Here is a 13,636-nt window from a genome sequence, read left to right as displayed (position 1 = left end):
GCAAGGCAAGAAAAACCCTCTGACTTCTGTCCATAGGCGGGTCCCTGCCTGCCGTGCTGGGTCCCAAGGCGTCTGCCTTCTCTCAGTGGGTCGGTTGTGTAGCTGATGGTCCTTAATGGGCCATCAGGCAGGCTAGGCAGAGGTGACACCAACTTGTCTGGGGTGTTCCCCAGAAGCAGAGCGTAAGTCTGAAATGCAGACAGCGTAGAGCCAATATTCATACCTTCAACTACAAAAAGGATACACGCATACAGATAGCATAATTTTAACCAGCCAATCATAAGCTTTCCATAGACACCTCACACGACAACCTCTGTATAATATTTGCTGCAAATATATAACAGTGGTTGCAACAGTGATCTATGCGGTTACAGATTCTGTCAATAATGTCACAGGGTGGGAGTCAGGACGCCAGGGTTCCACCCCAGAGAGGCCGCATCCCAGTGCTGGGTGAGGGGTCCCCGTATAACCGGGGCCCATGACCCACTCCAGAGCGGCCACGTTCCAACACTGGTTGAGGGGTCCCGTATACCCAGCCCCTGCACCCCACCCCAGAGGGGCTGTGTCCCAGCACTGGGCAAGGGGTCCCCATATAACCAGTCCTAGCGCCCCAGAAGCAGCTGTGTTCTGACCGTTGGCAGCATGGCCGGAGGGGGCCATTGGTGGATGCAGTGGGATACCCACGTCCTCCAGCAGTAACCTCCCCTCTCTTGCTGCCCCCAGCTGGAGTCGCCGAACCTGGCCAGGCACCTGGCAAGTGGATGCGTCTTGTATCACCTGCCTGCCTGCCCGCAACCATCCCTGCCCTTTGATTGGCTACCCATAGCCCCGCCCCTTGGGGTGCGGTTCATTGAGTTGCCTTTTGCTTCTTTGGCTGGCTTCTTGTTATTTTTTGGGGCTGTCTTTGGCAAAGGCTTTTTTCTTACCTCTGCCCCAGTGCCAGGAGCCAGGACTCCTGGGTTCTCTCCCGCACTTGGGGAGGAGGGTGGGGGCCGGTGGTTAGAGCCGGGGGGGGGGTGTCATTTCCTGGTTTGTGTCGCTGTCGCCTCGTTTTGTCCTGTTCCGTCGCCTCCCTCGTCGCCGCTCCGACTAACCCTCCGGTTCTGTTTGTGTTTTGTCCCCCCCATCTCGTGTGCGTGTGACCCCTCCACAGAGCTCCGGCCCCGTCTCCTACGTGAGTAGCTCCCAGCCCCGCAGTTCCTGTGGTTAACCCCCAAATCTCGGGGGTGGGGGTGTGTGTGTCATCCTTATAATAGCCCCCCCTGCTGGGAGAGGTGGGGGTAGGGCAGCCAGAAGCCCCCCAGCGCCCCCCAGGCGTGACCCCGGCCCTCTTCCCGCAGGGTGAGCTGGAGCGGCAGCTGCTTCAGGCCAACCCCATCCTGGAGGCCTTCGGCAACGCCAAGACGGTGAAAAACGACAACTCCTCCCGATTCGTGAGTGCTGGAGTGGGCGGCAGGGCTCGGGGGGGGGGGGGATGAGGGGAAGGGGCAGGTGGGGGCCCCGGGGGGGAGGGGCAGGTGGGGGCGTGGGGGCCCGGGGGGGAGGGGCAGGTCGGGGTGTGGGGGTCCGAGGGGAAGGGGCAGAGGAATCCTTTGACCCCCCCACATCAATTTCATTGCACCTTCTTCCCCCCCCAGGGTAAATTCATCCGGATCAATTTTGACGTGGCTGGCTACATTGTTGGAGCCAATATAGAAACCTGTATCCTCTGGGCTGGGGGGCAGAATGGGAGGGGGGTGGGCAGGGCAGATGGCCCCTAGCAAGGTCGGAGGGCTGGGTGTGGGGGTGATCCCCTTCCCTGAGGTATGGGAGGCTCTGGGGGGCTGGGTGTGGGGGTGATCCCCCTCTCTGGCCCGAGAGAGGGATGGGGGGCTCTGGGAGGGGGGTTGGTCCCAGGGCCCACGTCCCTTTCCTTAGCCCCGGGCTCAGACCTGCTGGAGAAATCTCGCGCCATCCGCCAGGCCAAGGACGAGAGAACCTTCCACATCTTCTACCAGCTGCTGGTGGGGGCGGGCGAGAACACAAAGGGTACGGAGCCTCCCCACCGCCCGCCCAGACCAGCGGAGAACCCAGGAGTCCTGGCTCCCAGCCCCCCCCGCTCTAACCACTAGACCCCACTCCCCTCCCAGAGCTGGGAGAGAACCCAGGAGTCCTGGCTCCCAGCCCCCCTGCTCTAGACCCCACTCCCTGAGTGCTGAGACAGTACAGCACTCCTGTGGGGGGCTCCTTGGGGCAGGCCGGTCGGACGTGGGGCTGACCCCGTCCCCGCTGGTCCTGGGGGCGGGAGGTGGCCGGTCGGCTGTGGGGCTGACCCCGTCCCTGCTGGTCCTGGGGGGTGGGAGATGGCCGGTTGGCTGTGGGGCTGACCCTGTCCCCGCTGGTCCTGGGGGGCGGGAGGTGGCCGGTCGGCTGTGGGGCTGACCCCGTCCCCGTTGGTCCTGGGGGGCGGGAGGTGGCCGGTCGGCTGTGGGGCTGGCCCCGTCCCCGTTGGTCCTGGGGGGCGGGAGGTGGCCGGTCGGCTGTGGGGCTGGCCCCGTCCCCGTTGGTCCTGTGGGGCGGGAGGTGGCCGGTCGGACGTGGGGCTGACCCCGTCCCCGCTGGTCCTGGGGGGCGGGAGGTGGCCGGTCGGACGTGGGGCTGACCCCGTCCCCGCTGGACCTGGGGGGTGGGAGGTGGCTGGTCGGACGTGGGGCTGACCCCATCCCTGTCTCCCCCCAAGCTGAGCTGCTGCTGGAGCCCTTTGACCAGTACCGGTTCCTGTCCAACGGGTTCCTGCCCATCCCGGGCCAGCAGGACAAGGAGATCTTCCAGGAGACCATGGAGTCCATGGGCATCATGGGCTTCTCCCCCGAGGAGATCCACAGTGAGTCTGCCCCGCCCCATTCGGGGGCAGATCCCCACCCGGGGAGCGGGGGCACAGCTGGTACCAGGAGGGGATTATGGGGGTGGAAACCTGAGGGGTGGGAAAGCCTATGTAGAGGAGGGTCGAAACTGGGGACGGGGGAGGGGGTTTGGGGCAGGGTATGGGAAGGTTGGGGGGCAGGATATGGGGGTCCTGTGTGGGGTTGATCTAGGGGAGGGGAATGGGGGGGTCCCTGAGGTTGGGGGGCAGGATCGGGGGGGCCTGCAAAGGGTAGATCTAGTGGAGGGGTATGGGGGGCCCTGGGGTTGGAGGCAGGATCTGGGGGGCCTGCAGAGGGTAGATCTAGTGGAGGGGGGTTGGGGGGCAGGATCTGGGGGATCAGGTAGGATTGGATCTGGGGTGGCAGGGGGAAGCCCCCGGAGCGGGAGGAGTGGGGTGGGGACTGGGGTGCCGTCGGGAGGGTGCGCCGGTGTCCTGCCCCACTCACGGGCTCCCTGCCCCCCAGGCATGCTGCGGATGGTGTCGGCCGTGCTGCAGTTCGGGAACATCGTCTTTCGCAAGGAGCGAAACACAGACCAGGCGTCCATGCCGGACAACACGGGTAGGGGGCAGCCCGGGGCCCCTCCTCGCCCGGGGGCACCGGCCCCCATCCAACCCCGGGGTTGGGGGGTGGCTGGCTCAGGGGGGCAGGGAATGGGGCACAGGGCCTTTCTCCTCCAGGGGGCACTGTCTGGGAGGGTTCTGTGTGGGAGGGGGTGACCCATGGGGGGCTGGGAGGGGGAAGGAGTGGGGGGGAAGGGGGGGCTGTGGGGGGGCAAAGAAGGAGCCTGCCCCCCTCTGGCTCCCCGCGCTGAGCTGTCCCCGCCCCCCAGCCGCCCAGAAGCTCTGCCATCTGCTGGGGCTGAACGTGACCGAGTTCTCCCGCGCCATCCTCATGCCGCGCATCAAGGTCGGGCGCGACTACGTGCAGAAGGCCCAGACCAAGGAGCAGGTGGGGCTGGGGGGGGCCGACGCCAGGGAACGTGGAGCTGGAATCCTGGGAGGGGGCAGGGTGGGGGAGGGGCAGGGGGTGTGTTGGGGTAGCGCTGGGGGAGGCGTGGGAGGGGCAGGGGTTGCGGTGGGGGTGGGTTGCGGGGGCAGGAGCAGGACAGGGTGAGGGCGGGGCATGGGGGGAGGGGCAGGGCAGAGGGTGGCGGGGGAGAGGCAGGGGGCGCAGTGGGGCCGGGCACTGGGGTGGGCAGGAGCAGGGCGGGGCATGGGGGGGAGGAACAGGACGGGGTGGGGGCGGAGCGTGGGGGGAGGCGTAGGGCGGGGTTTGGTGGGGGAGGGACAGGGCAGTGGGTGGCAGGGGAGAGGCAGAGGGTGCAGCGGGGCCGGCACGGGGGGGGAAGGAGCAGGGCGGGGCACGGGGGGGGCAGGAGCAGGGCTCAGCGGGAGCTGGGCGGGATGGGGGCGGGGCGTGGGGGGAGGGGCAGGGCAGAGGGTGGTGTGGGAGAGGCAGGGGGCGCAGCGGGGCTGGGCACTGGGGGGGGCAGGAGCAGGGCGGGGCACGGGGGGAGGAACAGGACGGGGTGGGGGCGGGGTGTGGGGGGAGGCGTAGGGCGGGGTTTGGTGGGGGAGGGACAGGGAAGTGGGTGGCAGGGGAGAGGCAGGGGGTGCAGCGGGGCACGGGGGGGGCAGGAGCAGGGCTCAGCGGGAGCTGGGCGGGATGGGGGTGGGGCGTGGGGGGAGGGGCAGGGCAGAGGGTGGTGGGGGAGAGGCAGGGGGCGCAGCAGGGCCGGGCACTGGGGGGGGCAGGAGCAGGGCGGGGCACGGGGGGGAGGAACAGGACGGGGTGGGGGCGGGGCGTGGGGGGAGGCGTAGGGCGGGGTTTGGTGGGGGAGGGACAGGGAAGTGGGTGGCAGGGGAGAGGCAGGGGGCACGGGGGGGCAGGAGCAGGGCTCAGCGGGAGCTGGGCGGGATGGGGGCGGGGCGTGGAGGGGGAGGGGCAGGGCAGGGCATGGCGGGGGAGGGGCAGGGGGCTGCCAGGCCGGGCAGGAGGTGACTCTCTGGGCAGGAGGTGACTCTCTGGCCCCCCCAGGCGGATTTCGCCATCGAGGCGCTGGCCAAGGCGACCTACGAGCGCCTCTTTCGCTGGCTCGTCCATCGCCTCAACCGGGCCCTGGACCGCACCAAGCGCCAGGGGGCCTCCTTCATCGGCATCCTCGACATCGCCGGCTTCGAGATCTTCCAGGTGAGCCGGCGCTGAGCCCCCCCAGAACCCCCGCCAGGCCCCGGAGCCCCCCCCCCCGGCCAGGATCCCTGAACCTCCTGGGCCCCCAGCCCCCCTTCAGAGCCCCCTGCACCCCTAAACCTCCCCCAGTGCCCCCAGCACCCTCCTGTGCCCCCAGCCCCCCTTCAGAGCCCCCTCACCCCAGAACCCCCTCCAGGATCCCTGAACCTCCTGTGCCCCCAGCCCCCCTCCAAAGCCCCCTGCACCCCTACACCTCCCCCAGTGCCCCGTGAACCTCCTGTGCCCCCCAACCCCCCTCCAGGGCCCCAGTCCCCCCCAGCCCCTAAACCTCCCCAAGCACCCCCGAACCTCCTGTGCTCCCCTTGCCCCCCAGAAACCCTGCCAGGGCCCTGAACCTCCTCTGTCCCCCGGCCCCCCTCCAAACCCCCACACCCCTAAACCTCCCCCAGTGCCCCCTGAACCTCCTGTGCCCCCTACAGCCCCCCGAGAACTCCCTGCACCCCCAAACCTCCCCCAGCCCCCTGAACCTCCAGAGCCCCCTGCACCCTGAACCTTCCCCAGTGCCCCCTGAACCTCTTGTGCCCCCCTACAGCCCTCCGAGAACTCCCTTCAGGGTCCCAGGACCTTCCTGCACCCCCAAACCTCCCCCAGCCCCCCTGTATCTCCAGAGCCCCCTGCACCCCGAACCTCCCCCAGTGCCCCCTGAACCTCCTGTGCCCTCCAGCCCCCCAGAACCCCCGCCAAGGGCCCTGAACCTCCTGTGCCCCCCTGACCTGTCCCCCCCGCCCCCCCGCAGCTGAACTCCTTCGAGCAGCTCTGCATCAACTACACGAACGAGAAGCTGCAGCAGCTCTTCAACCACACCATGTTCGTGCTGGAGCAGGAGGAGTACCAGCGCGAGGGCATCGCCTGGGACTTCATCGACTTCGGCCTCGACCTGCAGCCCTGCATCGACCTCATCGAGCGCCCGGTCGGCGGGGGCGGGGGCTTGGGGCCACGGGGGGAGGGAGGCCTGGCGCAAGATGGGGCAGGCAGGGGGCGGGGCAGGGGGACCGTGCGGCTGGGGGGCTGGGCGGGGGGGCTCTGGGCCACGGGGCGGGACAAGGCAAGGAGGTTTGGCCAGGAGCTCTGTGCCGCAGGGCAGGGGAGGGCAGGGGGGCTGGGCAGAGGGCTCTGGGCCACAGGCCTGGGCATAGTGGGGAGGCCTGGCAGGGGGCACCATGCAGCAGGGGCTGGGGCAGGGCTTGGGGGCTGGACAGGGGGCTTTGTGCCATGGGGCAGGGCAGGGAGGCCTGGTGGCGGGGGAGGGGGCTGGGCAGGGCAGGGGGGCTGGGCAAGGGGCTCTGTGCCACAGGCCCGGGCATAGTGGGGAGGCCTGGCAGGGGGCACCATGCTGCAGGGGGCGGGGCAGGGCTTGGGCGCTGGACAGGGGGCTTTGTGCCATGGGGCGGGGCAGGGCAGGGAGGCCTGGCGGGGGGGAGGGGCCTGGGCAAGGGGCTCTGGGCCACAGGCCTGGGCATGGCGGGGAGGCCTGGCAGGGGGCACCATGCAGCAGGGGCTGGGGCAGGCAGGGGGGTGGTGTGCTGCAGGGGGCGGGGCAGGGCTTGGGGGCTGGGCAGGGGGCTCTGTGCCATGGGGCAGGGCAGGGAGGCCTGGTGGAGGGGGCTGGGCAGGGCAGGGGGGCTGGGCAAGGGGCTCTGTGCCACAGGCCCGGGCATAGTGGGGAGGCCTGGCAGGGGGCACCATGCTGCAGGGGGCGGGGCAGGGCTTGGGGGCTGGGCAGGGGGCTCTGTGCCATGCGGCAGGGTAGGCAGGCCTGGCGGGGGGGAGGGGGCTGGGCAAGGGGCTCTGGGCCACAGGCCTGGGCATGGTGGGGAGGCCTGGCAGGGGGCACCATGCAGCAGGAGGTGGGGCAGGCAGGGGGGTGGTGTGCTGCAGGGGGCGGGGCTGGGCAGGGGGCTCTGTGCCTTGGGGCAGGGAGGCCTGGTGGAGGGTGGGCCTGGCCAGGGGGCGCCTGCTGCGGGGGGAGCTCAGTAGGGGTCACCGTGCCTTGGGCGGGGGCATCCGGGCAGGGGGCACCATGCTGTGGGGGGAGGCTGGGCAGGGGGCTCTGTGCCACAGGGCAGGGGGCGGGGTAGGGGACCCCGTGCCACAGGGGGTCAGTGGGGTGACATTTCCCCCCCCCCCCAGGTGAACCCCCCAGGGGTGCTGGCCCTGCTGGACGAGGAGTGCTGGTTCCCCAAAGCCACCGACAAGAGCTTTGTGGAGAAGGTGATCCAGGAGCAGGGGGGGCACCCCAAGTTCCAGAAACCCCGTCAGCTGCGCGACAAGGCCGACTTCTGCATCCTCCACTACGCCGGCAAGGTGCGTGCGTGTGTGTGTGTGTCACCCCCTGCTGGAAGGTCTGGGCCCTGCTCTGTGTGTGTGTCCCTGCTTTGTGTGTGGGGGTGTGTGTGTGTGTCCCTGCTGGAGGGGCTGGGCCCTGCTGTGTGTGTGTGTGTCACCCCCTGCTGGAAGGTCTGGGCCCTGCTCTGTGTGTGTGTCCCTGCTTTGTGTGTGGGGGTGTGTGTGTGTGTACCTGCTGGGGGGCCTGGGCCCTGCTCTGTGTGTGTGTGTCCCTGCTCTGTGTTTGTCCCTGCTGGGGGGACTGTGCCCTGCTCTCCGTGTGTGTGAGTGTGTGTCCGTCCCTGCTGGAGGGGCTGGGCCCTGCTCTCTCTGTGTGTGTGTGTGTGTGTGTGTGTGTGTGTTACGTTGCCCTCTAGTGGACAGTCCCTTAAGTGCAGTGGGAGATCTAGTTTTCTCATAATAACCCAAGTCACCCAAATGGCACCAGTCTAGCTAGGTGTTATGCTGCTCACTCCCCTCCCAGAGCTGGGCAGAGAACCCAGGGGTTCTGGCTCCCAGCTCCCCGCCCCGCTCTATCCACTAGACCTCACTCCCCTCCCAGAGCCGGGGAGAGGACCCAGGAGTCCTGGCTCCCATTTGCTGTGTGTTGTCCCACTCAGTTTACTCCCCCAATCCGGTGTCGGTCCCCCCCTCCCCGCTGTGGTTTTAAACCATCCTGGTTGTCAAGTGGCAGGGAGTCCCACAGGCCCCAGCTTGTGTCAGGCTGTGGGGGCTGTGGTGTCCCCCAGTCTCCCTGACCCATGCCCCTCTCCCTGCCCCCGGCAGGTGGATTACAAGGCGGACGAGTGGCTGATGAAGAACATGGACCCACTGAACGACAACGTGGCCACCCTGCTGCACCAGAGCGCCGAGCGCTTCACCGCCGAGCTCTGGAAGGACGGTAGGGCGGGGGGGGGCGGTGCCGGGCTGGGGGGGGTTGGAGGGGTAACACCCTCACTCTCCCCACGGAGCCACTGTCTGCTCTCTTCGTCTACTGCCTCAGCCACACCAGCTCCCTGCACCCCCCAGGCTCCCCACAGACAGCCCCAGGCCTCCACTGGCCCCCCACAGACAGCTCCAGCCACTGCCCCCCACAGGCCCCCACGGCTCAGCACCTCCGTGCACCCTCCAGGTCCCCCACAGACAGCCCCAGTCACTGGCCCCCACAGACCTTCCTGGCATGGCACCTCTGTGCACCCCCCAGGTCCCTCACAGAGAGCCCCAGCCACTGGCCCTCACCTGTCCCCCCACACTCACTCCCCAGGAATCAGGTGACTCAAAGCAAAGCCCACTGTAAATAACTGTTGGGGGGGGGGGGTCACTAGCACCCCCTGGCACCGAACCCCCCCTCCCCTGACCTCTCTGACCTCGGTAGCACCCACTAATTCGTGACCTCTCCTCCACCCCCCGGCATTCTGCTGGCCTCAGGACCGGGGGTGCTGCTGGAGGACATCCCCTCTCGTCCTCTGGGGGGTGGGGGGCTCTGGGATGATTCCCCCCCCCTTAACCTCCTCCCACCTCCCCCAGTTATGATTTCTCCCCCCCGCCCCCATTGACACCCACCCCGGTGCTGTAACTAACTGGCTCTCGCTGTTCTCCTGTGTTCTCTGCCCTCCGGGCCTGGCCCCATCTGTCCTTGATTTCTTTGTCCATCCGTCTGTCCTTGATCTCTCTGTCTGTCTGTCTGTCTGTCTGTCTGTCTAACCCCGCCCCGGCCCCCCTCATACCCCCCTCCCCCCTGCCCCGGCGTTGGCCTCTCCAGAGATCGGGAACATCCAGAAGGTTTATTTCTTTGACAGCTACGCCGGGGTGTCCCCAAGCCAAGGTGAAAGTACGTCCACGTTCTGCCCCCCATCACCCCCCCAGCTCACCCCCCCTCACATCACACCCCCAGCCTGGGCTGCCCCCCATCACACCTTCCAGCTCGTCCCTCTCACATCACCCCCTCCCCCCACACAGCCTGGGCTGCCTCCCCTGCTAAGACTGCTGAGCCCCGGGGCAGATCCCTGCCTAGCTGTGATGGCTAAGCACCGGGGGGGTAGGTTTCAGGGGCCCATCTAGCCAGGCCCCCCCTCCCACCAAGTAGCGGTCCCCCCAGCTGGCCCTTTGTCAGGTCAGCGGGTAGCGTGGGCGGGGGGGGGGGGAATAAGGACCGTTCCTCCGTCACCCCTTGGCTCATCCGTCTGCATCCTCCATCCATTCAGGGCCCTATGCCAGCTACAGCAGGGGGCGCTGTCAGGCACTGGCATGTGGGGGGTTTCCACACTACTCCAGCCCCACCTCTCCCATCAGGGGACGCTGTGGGGTCTGGCTGTGTGGGGGGCTCCTTGCTACCCCAGCCCCACCTCTCCCATCAGGGGACGCTGTGGGGTCTGGCTGTGTGGGGGGCTCCTCGCTACCCAAGCCCCACCTTTCCCATCAGGGGACGCTGTGGGGTCTTGCTGTGTGGGGGGCTCCTTGCTACCCCAGCCCCCCCTCTCCCATCAGGGGACGCTGTGGGGTCTGGCTGTGTGGGGGGCTCCTCGCTACCCCAGTCCCACCTCTCCCATCAGGGGAAGCTGTGGGGTCTGGCTGTGTGGGGGGCTCCTCGCTACCCCAGCCCCACCTCTCCCAGCGGGGGGCACTGTGGGGTGCAGGGCAGAGGCTCGGGGAATGGGAGGGGGCTCCCGGCTGACCCCACCCCCTCACCCACAGTGGACCGGATCGTGGGCCTGGACCAGGTGAGCGGCATGGGGGACGTGGCTTTTGGGGCCTCCTACAAGACCAAGAAGGGGATGTTCCGCACCGTGGGCCAGCTCTACAAGGAGTCGTTGGCCAAGCTTATGGCCACCCTACGCAACACCAACCCCAACTTTGTGCGCTGCATCATCCCCAACCACGAGAAACGGGTGAGCCATCGGGCCCTGGTGCCAGCTGGGCATGCAAGGGGGCACAAGGGGAAGGGCCAGTTGGTCCGGCAGGGTGGGGCGTGGCACTTGTGGGGAATGGTGGTGGGAGCAAGGGGGCTGAATCGGGCAAGCGGGAGCAGGGGACCTGCCGTGCGAGAGTGTGCAAAGCTGTGTGAGCGGCATTGTTCGTGCAGGGGAGTGGGAATGGCTGTGTGAGAGTGAGTGGGAATGTGCACAATCGTGCAAGGGCCATAGTGCATGTGGGGAAGTGTGACTGGCTGTGCGACAGTGAGTGTGCAAGACTGTGCAAGAGCAGTCAGCGCAAGGGGAAGTATGAACTGAGTGTGAGTGTGAGGTCTGTGTGTGTGCAAAGCTGGGTGAGCACCATTGTCCCTGCAGGTGAGACTGAATAGCTGTATGAGAGCAAGTGTGAGTGCAAAATTGTGCAAGTGTCATAGTGCATGTGGGGAAATGTGAACCACTGTGCGAGAGCAAATGTGAGTGTGCACAAGTGGCATCATTCATAGAGGGCAGTGTGACCTGCCATTCAATAGCAAGTGTGTGTGCAAAACAGTGTGAGTGTCATTGTTCATGTAGGGGAGTGTGAATGGCCGTGCAGGTGTGAGTGTGCAAAATGGTGTGAGTGCCAATTTCATGCACAGAGTGTGACTGGCTGTGTTAGAGTGAGTGTGAGCACAAAATCATGCAGTTGCCATTGTGCATGTGGGGAAATGTGAACTGTGGTGAGAGCACTAATGTGAGTGTGCAAAAGTGGCATTGCACATGTGTGGCAGTGCACACTACCGTGTAAGACAGAGTGGGAGTGCGCAAAACCATGCAAGCACTGTCAGCATGTGGGGAAGTGCGATCCATCATGTGAGAGCAAGTGTGGAAAACTGGGTGAGCTCTAGTGTCTCTGCAGGGGAGGGTGAATGGCTGGTGCAAGAGCAAGTGTGCATGCAAAATTGTGCAAGTGCAATTGTGTGTGCTGGGAAATGTGAACCTCTGTGACATCGTCCATGCTGGGCAGTGTGAGTGTGAGTGTGCAAAGCATTGTGAACACCATCAGTGTAGGTGGAAGTGTGAACAGCCAAGTGAGAATGAGTGTGCAAAACAGTGCAAGCACCATTGTTCATGTGTGGAAGTGTGAATGACTGTGCAAAAGCAATTGTGTGCAAAAATTGTGCAAGTACTTTCAATGTGGGGAGAAGTGTGAAATGTGTGATATGAAGTGTGAGTGCAAAACGGTGCAAGCACCATCAACATCCGAGGAAGCGTGTGCTGTGGTGAAAGTGAGCGAGTGTGCACACATATGAAGGTGCTCGTGCCCTTGCTGGGCGTGCACCACTCCCCATGTGTCCTCCTGTGCATACACACATGAGTGAAGGAGCATGTGTCCCTGGGAGACTCGATGTCAGCCGTTGTGCACAAGGGAGGTCGTGCGAGGGTGACCTGGTGAAGGGGCTTCTGGAGGGCTGGCACCAGCGTGCCGTGGAAGTGTGAAGGGACAAGGGCCAGCAAGCGTAAGCAGGGCCGAGGGCTCGTAGTGCCAGCCTGGGGTGGGCATGCAAACGAGCATGTCCCGGGCAGGCGGGCGGGCAGCTGCCCTGCTTGGTGTACACGGCTGCAGCCTGCATTGGCGCGGTGCCCCTGGGTGGCAGAGGGGCAGCGTGTGGGTGCAAGGGGCCGGGAGCTCTGGCATGCCAGCCCTGGTGCGCCACACGAGTGCCCCCCCTCCCCGGCTTCCCTGGGCTCTGACGCTCCCTCCCGCAGGCCGGGAAGCTGGAGCCCCACCTGGTGCTGGACCAGCTGCGCTGCAACGGGGTGCTGGAGGGCATCCGCATCTGCCGCCAGGGCTTCCCCAACCGCATCATCTTCCAGGAGTTCCGCCAGAGGTACCCCCGGGCCCATCTGCCCCGGGATCCCGCGTCCGCCCCGGGCCCATCTGCCCCGGGATCCCGCCTCCCGCGTCTGCCCCGGGCCCATCTGCCCCGGGATCCCGCCTCCCGCGTCTGCCCCGGGCCCATCTGCCCCGGGATCCCGCCTCCCGCGTCCGCCCCGGGCCCATCTGCCCCGGGATCCTGCCTTCCCCAGCTCCCGGGCCCATCTACCTTGGGATCCCACCTCCCCCGTCTGGTTCCCGGGCCCATCTACCCCGGTATCCCGCTGGTTGCTCTGGACGGGTGTGGGGGAGGGGCTGTGTGACCCCTGACCTGTGTTCTCCCCTCCCCCCTGCAGGTACGAGATCCTGACCTCCAACGCCATCCCCAAGGGCTTCATGGATGGGAAACAGGCCTGCGAGCGCATGGTATGGGGTGGGGCAGGAGGCGGGGCCAGGGGCGGGGCCTGCCCAGGGGGAGGGGCTCTGAGAGGCAGACCCCACCCGCCCTGGGGATTGGCCCCCAAGCTGGGAGCAACGCGGACTCAGCCCCATCACAGCCACCCCCTCAGCCCCCTCCCCATCCCTGACCCCCTTATCTCTCTACACCCCCCATCTACCCTTCCATTGCTCCACCCCCCTTCATCCCCCCCAAACCTCCGTCCCCACCGGCTCGAGGACTTTGCCCTGCTGGGTGGATGCCGTGTAGGGAGGACCCCGGCTGGGTAGGGGGCTCCAGCTCCCCCTCTGCTCCCCCGCTCACCCCCCGACTCTCCTCCTGCCCCAGATCAAGGCCCTGGAGCTCGACGCCAACTTGTACCGCATCGGCCAGAGCAAGATTTTCTTCCGGGCAGGGGTGCTGGCCCACCTGGAGGAGGAGCGGGACCTCAAGATCACCGACATCATCGTCTCCTTCCAGGCTGCCGCGCGTGGGTACCTGGCCCGCAAGTGAGTGCCGGGGTGGGGGCATGCATGCAGCTCTGGGCGGGAGCGCGGGGCCAGGGCAATACCTACCACTGGGACCAACCAGGGGCTGGTGGGCGGGGCTTGGCTAGGTGTGGGCGGGGCCCCACTTCTCAGGGTTGTGAAGGGAAAGGTCCTGGCTCCCAGCCCCCCCTGCTCTAACCACTAGCCCCCACTCCCCGCCCAGAGCCAGGGAGAGAAGCCAGGCTTCCGGGCTCCCAGCTCCCCCCCCCGCTCTAACCACTAGCCCCCACTCCCTGCCCGGAGTGGGAGGGAACCCAGGCGTCCGGGCTGACGGGCTGCCCCCCGCAGGGCGTTCACGAAGAAGCAGCAGCAGATGAGCGCCCTCCGGGTGATGCAGCGGAACTGCGCCGCCTACCTCAAACTGCGCCACTGGCAATGGTGGCGTCTCTTCACCAAGGTGC

General features: G+C 66.8%; 1 protein-coding gene across 6 annotated transcripts in view; it reads left to right on the top strand.

Annotated features, from left to right (window-relative positions):
• The window catches only part of LOC141976241 (myosin-14-like), a 50,036-nt gene that overhangs the window by 17,041 nt on the left and 19,359 nt on the right, over positions 1-13,636 (top strand). For 3 of the 6 annotated variants that reach the window (XM_074937103.1, XM_074937100.1, XM_074937101.1), the window contains 17 exons: positions 1,154-1,174; positions 1,341-1,433; positions 1,638-1,701; positions 1,930-2,028; positions 2,720-2,863; positions 3,369-3,464; positions 3,736-3,854; positions 4,944-5,096; positions 5,893-6,066; positions 7,287-7,460; positions 8,268-8,382; positions 9,244-9,312; positions 10,176-10,369; positions 12,143-12,264; positions 12,608-12,677; positions 13,036-13,196; positions 13,524-13,632. In XM_074937103.1, the coding sequence (XP_074793204.1) occupies positions 1,154-1,174; positions 1,341-1,433; positions 1,638-1,701; positions 1,930-2,028; positions 2,720-2,863; positions 3,369-3,464; positions 3,736-3,854; positions 4,944-5,096; positions 5,893-6,066; positions 7,287-7,460; positions 8,268-8,382; positions 9,244-9,312; positions 10,176-10,369; positions 12,143-12,264; positions 12,608-12,677; positions 13,036-13,196; positions 13,524-13,632 (1,977 nt within the window). The remainder of the gene's footprint in view (positions 1-1,153; positions 1,175-1,340; positions 1,434-1,637; positions 1,702-1,929; positions 2,029-2,719; positions 2,864-3,368; positions 3,465-3,735; positions 3,855-4,943; positions 5,097-5,892; positions 6,067-7,286; positions 7,461-8,267; positions 8,383-9,243; positions 9,313-10,175; positions 10,370-12,142; positions 12,265-12,607; positions 12,678-13,035; positions 13,197-13,523; positions 13,633-13,636) is intronic. The other 3 variants (XM_074937104.1, XM_074937105.1, XM_074937106.1) reach the window with 3 other exon arrangements.

The sequence above is a fragment of the Natator depressus genome, chromosome 23 (genome assembly GCF_965152275.1).
Source record: "Natator depressus isolate rNatDep1 chromosome 23, rNatDep2.hap1, whole genome shotgun sequence".
In the NCBI taxonomy this organism is placed as follows: Eukaryota; Metazoa; Chordata; order Testudines; family Cheloniidae; genus Natator; species Natator depressus.
The sequence above is the reverse complement of the archived record's forward strand: the minus strand, read 5'-3'. Positions and strand labels throughout refer to the sequence as shown.